The 6,680-nt window shown below is 70.1% G+C and overlaps 2 protein-coding genes across 2 annotated transcripts in view; one reads left to right on the top strand and one right to left on the bottom strand.

Annotated features, from left to right (window-relative positions):
- SSPO (SCO-spondin) overlaps positions 1-5,920 on the bottom strand; it is a 34,946-nt gene extending 29,026 nt beyond the window's left edge. Inside the window, exons 1-18 of the mRNA XM_010562247.1 lie at positions 5,841-5,920; positions 5,473-5,685; positions 5,258-5,340; positions 4,973-5,143; positions 4,683-4,894; positions 4,310-4,412; positions 4,011-4,169; positions 3,791-3,876; positions 3,558-3,680; positions 3,311-3,473; positions 2,917-3,157; positions 2,557-2,695; positions 2,311-2,437; positions 2,003-2,175; positions 1,645-1,866; positions 1,377-1,542; positions 715-967; positions 68-248 (exon numbers count right to left, since the gene is read on the bottom strand). Of these exons, the coding sequence (XP_010560549.1) occupies positions 68-248; positions 715-967; positions 1,377-1,542; positions 1,645-1,866; positions 2,003-2,175; positions 2,311-2,437; positions 2,557-2,695; positions 2,917-3,157; positions 3,311-3,473; positions 3,558-3,680; positions 3,791-3,876; positions 4,011-4,169; positions 4,310-4,412; positions 4,683-4,894; positions 4,973-5,143; positions 5,258-5,340; positions 5,473-5,685; positions 5,841-5,920 (2,895 nt within the window). The remainder of the gene's footprint in view (positions 1-67; positions 249-714; positions 968-1,376; positions 1,543-1,644; positions 1,867-2,002; positions 2,176-2,310; positions 2,438-2,556; positions 2,696-2,916; positions 3,158-3,310; positions 3,474-3,557; positions 3,681-3,790; positions 3,877-4,010; positions 4,170-4,309; positions 4,413-4,682; positions 4,895-4,972; positions 5,144-5,257; positions 5,341-5,472; positions 5,686-5,840) is intronic.
- LOC104829357 (zinc finger protein 208-like) overlaps positions 1-6,680 on the top strand; it is an 81,741-nt gene that overhangs the window by 55,872 nt on the left and 19,189 nt on the right. The gene's annotated exons all lie outside the window — the stretch shown is intronic.

The following is a 6,680-nucleotide window of genomic DNA, read 5'->3' as shown; positions in this document are numbered from 1 at the left end:
CAGCCCCCTGATGCCCCAGCTCCCCCAGCCCCCTGGGACTCCTTCCCCCAGGGAGGGGGTCATATACCAGGAATACAGTGCCAGGAGGGCAGACGCAGCCGTCAGCGATGCCGGCACAGGTGCCATTGGGCTCGGTGCTGTCGCAGCGGCGCAGGCAGGACCCCGGGGCATGAACCAGCCCCCCAGGGCAGAGGGCGGCCACAGGGCAGGGGGCTTCGGCACAGCGCCAGGACCCACCGGCACAGATGCTGCGGGGAGGGGACATGGTGAGGGCAGCCCCCCAGCACCCTCCAGGCCCAGGGAGCCCCCAGCTGGCCCCACGCCAGGGTCCTGGTATCCCCATCCCCATCCCACCCATCCCCATCTCCATCCCATCCCACCCCATCCCACCCAAAGCCCACTTCCCAGCAGACATGCCCTGGACTCCACATCACCACCTCAGGGATGGGTCCCCCCTGCCAGCCATGCCGGGGGGGCCGGAGACAGGCTCTTTGTCGGTAGCACCGGCGCCCTGTGGCAGGGACGGTCAATGAAAGCCACCTATCCCGCGGTGCCGTCCCAAACGGGCCGTAGGGGGATTTCATCAGACGTCTCCTGCCACCGCCACGTCCTGCGGCACTGGATCGGTGTCCCTCGTCCTGCCCAGCCCTTGCCATCCCCTGTGTCCCCTGTCCGGTCCCTGCCACCCCCTTGGGCACCAGCTGGCCTACGCACCAGGCGTTGCAGCCCCGGTGGATCTGGCTGCCAGGAGGGTAGAGCTGGGTGCCGTGGTGGCAGGGGCAGTCACCCGGCGGGACGCACTGCCCGCCCTCAGCCAGCACCAGCCCAGCAGGGCAGTTGCAGCCAGGGATGCAGAGCCCGTCCAGGTCGGGGCAGGAGCTGCCCCCGTCCAGGCGCAGGTCGGCGCAGGTCTGGCCGCAGGGACGGCCACACTCCAGGTACAGCTGCCCCCCACTGCACGGCACACCTGCGGGGACGGATATGGGGAGATCACTGACAGCAGCATCCCTGCTCTGCCCTGCCCTGCTGCCTGCACCCCCAGCACCTGGCCCTCCCCGCTGTCCCCTGGCATGTGGTGGCAGCATCCCCATCCCATCCCCATCTCATCCCATCCCCATCTCCATCCCATCCCCACCTCATCCTATCCCATCCCATGCCCATTTCATCCCACCCCCATCCCATCGCCATCCCCTCCCCATCCCATCCCACCCAATCCCCATCCCCATCTCATCCCATGCCATGCCATCCCCATCCCATCCCCACCTCATCCTATCCCATCCCATCCCCATCCCATCCTCATCCCCATCCCCATCCCATCCCCATCCCATCCCACCCCACATTATCCATCCCTTCCATCCCGCCCCCCTGCCCCGCACCGCAGAAGCTCTGGTTCCTCCAGGAGAGTGCAGCTCCCTCCCGGGCGCACTGCCAAGCGTAGGCAGCCAGCACCGGGCACAGGCAGCGCTGCCCACCCCGGCAGGCGCAGGCATCGTGCAGGCAGAGCTGGAGGAAGGGCTCCAGCTCCACGACCTGGTGGCAGGGCTGGGGGCAGGAGGGGCAGGTCAGGCTGCGGCGCTGGCACTCGGCACCTTGGCCAGGCACCGGCCACGCTGGCGCTCAGCCGGGGCGGGGGCCGCTCGGCACCTGGAAGGCAGGGCCGTGCAGGACGGCGCAGGCGGCCTCGGCGAGCTCCCGCCGCCCGGCGAAGGCACCGCAGGGCTCGAGGGGGAATGGGCTGAGCACGGGGCAGTCGCCAGACGCCCGGTACTTGTTGGCGAAGGCGGTGATGCTGGTCTCCACGTCGCCCGCCGGCGTGGTGAACTCATCCTGCTGGTTCCAGTTGTAGGTACCGCAGAGCCCCCGCACCTGCCGCACCGGTACGTGGCTCAGGATGGGGCCCGCAGGACCCCCTGTAGCCAGGATGCATCCCGCCGGATCCCAGCCCAGTTCCACCACCAGGCACCACTGTGGTGGCACGGCACAGTTGGGGACTGGGGCTCACCTTGTCGGCGAAGGCAGGCTGGAGGGTGATGTAGGCGGCGGGGGTCTCCAGCCCCCACAGGACATGGGCCCCGAAGGTCTGGAGCAGCAGGAAGGAGGAGGACACCCGGTGGATGCTCAGCTCGGTGCCGGCAAAGGGCAGCGTCACCTCCCGCCCGTCCACTGTCACCTCGCCTGTGCCAGGAGAGCAAGGGGACGTCAGGGCACGGCTACTGAGCTGGCACCCACCACCATGGGGATGTCAGGGCATGGCCCCCAGGCGGGCATCCACCAGCCCACGGGGGCGCAGGGACTGTCCCCGCAGGTCACCTGTGCCGCGGAGGCGGGCAGAGGTCTGGCGGGCACCGACGGAAAGGGACCGGAGACAGCCGAGGGGCCGGCGGCCATCGCAAGCCTCGTGCTCGGCCGTGATCAGCAGCTGCCCCTCCACGAAGTCCTGGGGGGGGCAGAGACCCTACTGAGCCCCCCTGTGCCAGGGTCCCCGGGGCAGAGCCCCCCAGGGCAGGTCTCCACTGCCCCGGCCACCATCCCAGCCACCGCAGCGGCCGCACTCACCTGCACCAGTGTGTAGGCACAGGCGCCCAGGAAGGAGAAGCGCCGGCGGTCGAAGGTGACGTAGTGGCGGCCCCCCAGCACTGCGCACTCCCCCGGGCACCGGTCCTGGCTGCAGAGCCAGTGCCCACCCTGGCATGTGCTGTGGGCACAAGAGGGGACACCAGGCTCACCAGGGGGGATGACGACACAGCCACGGCACCTCCTGCCGCACCAGGCATGGATGCACGGGCGCTTGCCCCCCACCCCAAAAAATGGGGGTGCGATGGGCATTGTGCCCATCCATAGGGTTTATTCCCCTGTGGGTGCAGAATCTGGCCCTGCCTGTGCAGGATCCGGCCCTGGTGCCTCGGCATTGCTCACCACTGGTTGCAGCGCTGACGGATGCTCTGGCCTGGGGCATAGCGCTGGCGGCGGTGGTGACAAGGGCAGGCGCTCGGGGAGACGCAGAGCCCCCCGTCCTGGTAGAGCCCCGGCGCACACTCGCAGCCGCCGGCGCAGTCCTCGCGGCACGGCCCCTCCTCGGTGCTGCCCACGGCCGCGCAGCTGGCGGGGCAGGAGGAGACGCAGTCCGAGAACCGCTTCCCCGCACCGCACTGCCGCTCTGCCGGGACAGACACCGCGCTCAGCACCGGCGGGCTCAGCGCCAACTGAGGGGTGCACACACGAGCCTTTGGGGTGCAGGAGCCACCAGCGCAGCGGTGGTGGGGGGACCTGCAGCGAGGGGCTCGGTGCCAGACCCCCCCCGGGTCCCTACCACAGAAGCCTGGCTGGCGCCAGTCGACGTAGGTTTGGTGCCGGGCACAGTCCCGCGCGTAGGCGGCGAAGGTGTCACAGACGGCCGGTGGTGGTGAGGACCCAGCATCCCCCTCCCGGCACTGTACCTCCAGGCACGCCGCATAAAAACCACCGGGGTCAACCTGGTGCAGGGGCGGTGGGTGAGGGCGGTGGGACCGGCACCCCCAGCACCTCCTGGGTTCTCGTGGCAGTGGGCACCCACTCACCTCGCCGTGGCACTGGCGGAAGGGCTCAGCCAGCAGCTTCCTGCAGATGGCCTCAGCCGCTTGCCGCACCGTGTCACCTGCCGCGCAGCCGAGGCCGAGCTCTGCCGCGTCCCTGCAGGCGGGCTGAGCACGGGGGGGACCCTCAGAACCGGGGTGGCCCCTCCATGGACCCGCAGCCCGACATGGGATTCAGCAGCCCCAGCACCCCCCAGTACCCAGCTCTGCCCCGGTACCTCCAAGCCGGTATCTGGGATCTTCCAGGAGTTGCCAAAGCTGGCGGCAAAGGGGGCCACATCTCCCCCCGGCCGCAGGAAGTCATCTGGGGGCACAGGGAGGGCTGGGGCAGGTGGAGGGACACGGCACACGGCCCCGGCACAGCCGCCCCCGCACCATGTCTCCCCTGCACCCCCAGCACGGGAACGGCAGGGATATCACCGGTGAGGTGATGCTTACCGGCAGGGTCATCGTTGTAGGGGCCACAGAGCCCCCGCGTGCCGCCTCGCTGCTCGGCATCGACCGTCACGGTGACCGCCTGGCGCCCATCCGAGGTCACCCGCACGCCCAGCCCACTCGCCACGGCCACCCAGTCACCCAGCCACGTGACGCTGATCCCTGCCGGCACCGCAGCGGGTGGCTCGGCACGGCACGGCACAGGGACAATGGTGGGGATGGGGACAGGGATGGGGATGCGATGAGGACCCAGGACCCCAAGATCAGTGGCAGCAGGGGACGGAGCCTCCCACCACCCTCACCGTTGTGCAGGTACGGCTGTCCCTCCGGCACTGCCACGCCATTCATGAAGATGTTTCGGCCCTGGGCCGCCACTGTGTCCATCCCGAAGGTCATGTGCAGCGTCTGCGGCAGCGCAGTATCAGCCAGGGCTGGGTCCAGCTGCCTGCAGTGTGTGCCAGGGCTACCGGGAGCCCTGTGGCTGCTGGCAGCCACAGATGCCCCGGGGATGCCGCAACCATGCTGGGGCACACCACGGGGATGTGACATGCCGTGGGGACGGACCGATGGCCCCCCCTGCCCCCAGAGCGACTGTCCATGGGGGGAGCGGAGACCCCAGCCAGGCTCCCCCTCCTCCCACCCACAAAAACCCCCCACCGCGGGGATGGCCAGTACCCGGGGATTGCCAGCAGTGATGGAGATGGCCCAGGTGCCATCAGCAGTGGCGGCCAGGCTGTAGGTGCACTCGCCGGAGAAGTGGAAGTGCCTCCCATCGAAGGTGCGGTACCGGGATCCAGCCCAGGTGAGGCAGCTGGCCGAGGGGCCCCGGTGCCGGGCAGCCACTCCTCGCAGGGACGCGGCAGGCGACGGCTGGGGGGATGCCTCTCCTGCCATGGGGAGGTGACGCCGCTCAGCAAACGCCCCTGCGGGACCCCCCACGCTCCCCCTGGGACTCCTGGACCCACCGTCGAGGGGTAGGTGGGTGCAGGCGAGGCAGGGTGCGGCGGAGCCGTTCCTCCAGCTGTGACCCCAGGGGTGCCGGCAGCACTCGGCCAGGCTCATGGCAGAGAGATTGTGGCTGCCGGCGGCGTCCTGGCACTGCCACGTGCCGTAGCAGCGCCCCAGCAAGCCTTCGCCTGCGGCCCAGGGACACACCTCGTCTCCGCCGGCGAGCACCGGGCGTCTTGCCAGCTGGGTGCCGGGTGGCGGGGATGGCACGATGGTGCCACCGCCTCACCGCCCGCCCCTACCTTCAGTGCAGTGGGGTCCGCTCCAGCCCTGGCAGCAAGCGCGTACCGTGCGGTTCCACACCACCGGCCGTGTCTCCGGGGGCCTGCGGGGTGGGGGGAGTCCCGGCATCAGGGGTGGGCCGGGGAGCATGCAGCACGGGGATGGGTGCCCCCTCCTGCCCCCCGCCCCAGCATCACCCCTGTGCTGTGCACCCCGCGTTCCCCCCAGCACTCACCTGTAGATGTAGCAGAGGGGGGTGCCGGAGCCGGGCTGGGTGTCGCGGTGGGGCTCACCGCGGTCCCCACCATAGGCTTGGCGCATGCGGTCCCGGTCGATCCGCCAGCCCACCAGGCTGTAGTGGTAGAGGCTGGCACAGGGCACTGTGTCCTCGCGCCGCGGCGTCACCTCCTCCTCTGCCGTCACCTGCACCGTCCGCTCGCACCACCGCCTGCCATGGCACCTCGTTCACCTGCGGCACCAGCACCCACCCCGGCACCCATCCCACCCCCCCCAAATCTGGGCTGGGGCCAGCGTCCCCCCACCACGCCCCATCCCGGGTGTCGGCACAGGGCTGTGGCACAGGCCCTGGCACAGAGGACTCACCCGGTGGCTGCTTCCGCCTTGGCCACCCAGAGCAGCAGGGCGACCAGGACCCAACCGGGCACCCGCAGCACCCCGGCCATGCCGCACCGTCCCCTGGCCACGCTGCGCTGCACCGGCCACCTTGGCAGAGGACCACCAGTGTTACCAGTGGAGCAGCCACATGGCCACATCCCCGGGGGTGTCCCCAGTGTTGGGGAGTCCCACGGGGACTCCCCGACACCAGGGATGCCTGGCATGTGCCATCCCACCAGGGAGCAAGGCGTCATGATGGCAGCGATGGGGACATGGCGACAAGAGCAGGGGACATCCCCAGATCCTGCAGGCAGCCCCCCAGGACAGGGGGTCACCCCAAGATGGGGCTCACACCCCACCTTGGCCCCTCTTACCTTGGGCCGCCTGGACGCCAGCTCCGTCCCAGCTGGCTCCGGCACTGCTGCCCTGAGGGGCTGCGGGTTTTATGGTGTAGGACTGGCTGGCCAGGGCCATCTGTGGGGCTGGCGATTGGGCCCAGCTGCCGGCTGGGGCAGGGGGAGCTGCCGTGGGACCCCCTATTGCCCCGTCTCCAGGGCAAAGCCCTCAAGACTGTGCCGGGGCGGCCGGATCCGGAGCCCCCCAGGCGACTCTACCCAGCGAGGCCACATCCTGCATCCGGCACATCCCAGCAGGAGCACAGGATTAGCGCTTGGCCCCTCCAGCACAGATGGACCAGGATACAGCTCGGCCATGCCCCCCCCGCCCCTGCCACGGATGTGCCGTGACCCCCATGTCCTGGTCCTGCTCATTCCCCCCCCGGAACACCGCACCACCTCTATCCCCATGGCCATGTCCCTCCATGTTCCC

The sequence above is a fragment of the Haliaeetus leucocephalus genome, unplaced genomic scaffold (assembly GCF_000737465.1).
Source record: "Haliaeetus leucocephalus isolate CR32 unplaced genomic scaffold, Haliaeetus_leucocephalus-4.0 Scaffold0, whole genome shotgun sequence".
Taxonomy (NCBI): Eukaryota; Metazoa; Chordata; class Aves; order Accipitriformes; family Accipitridae; genus Haliaeetus; species Haliaeetus leucocephalus.
This window is presented reverse-complemented; position numbering and strand designations above follow the sequence as displayed.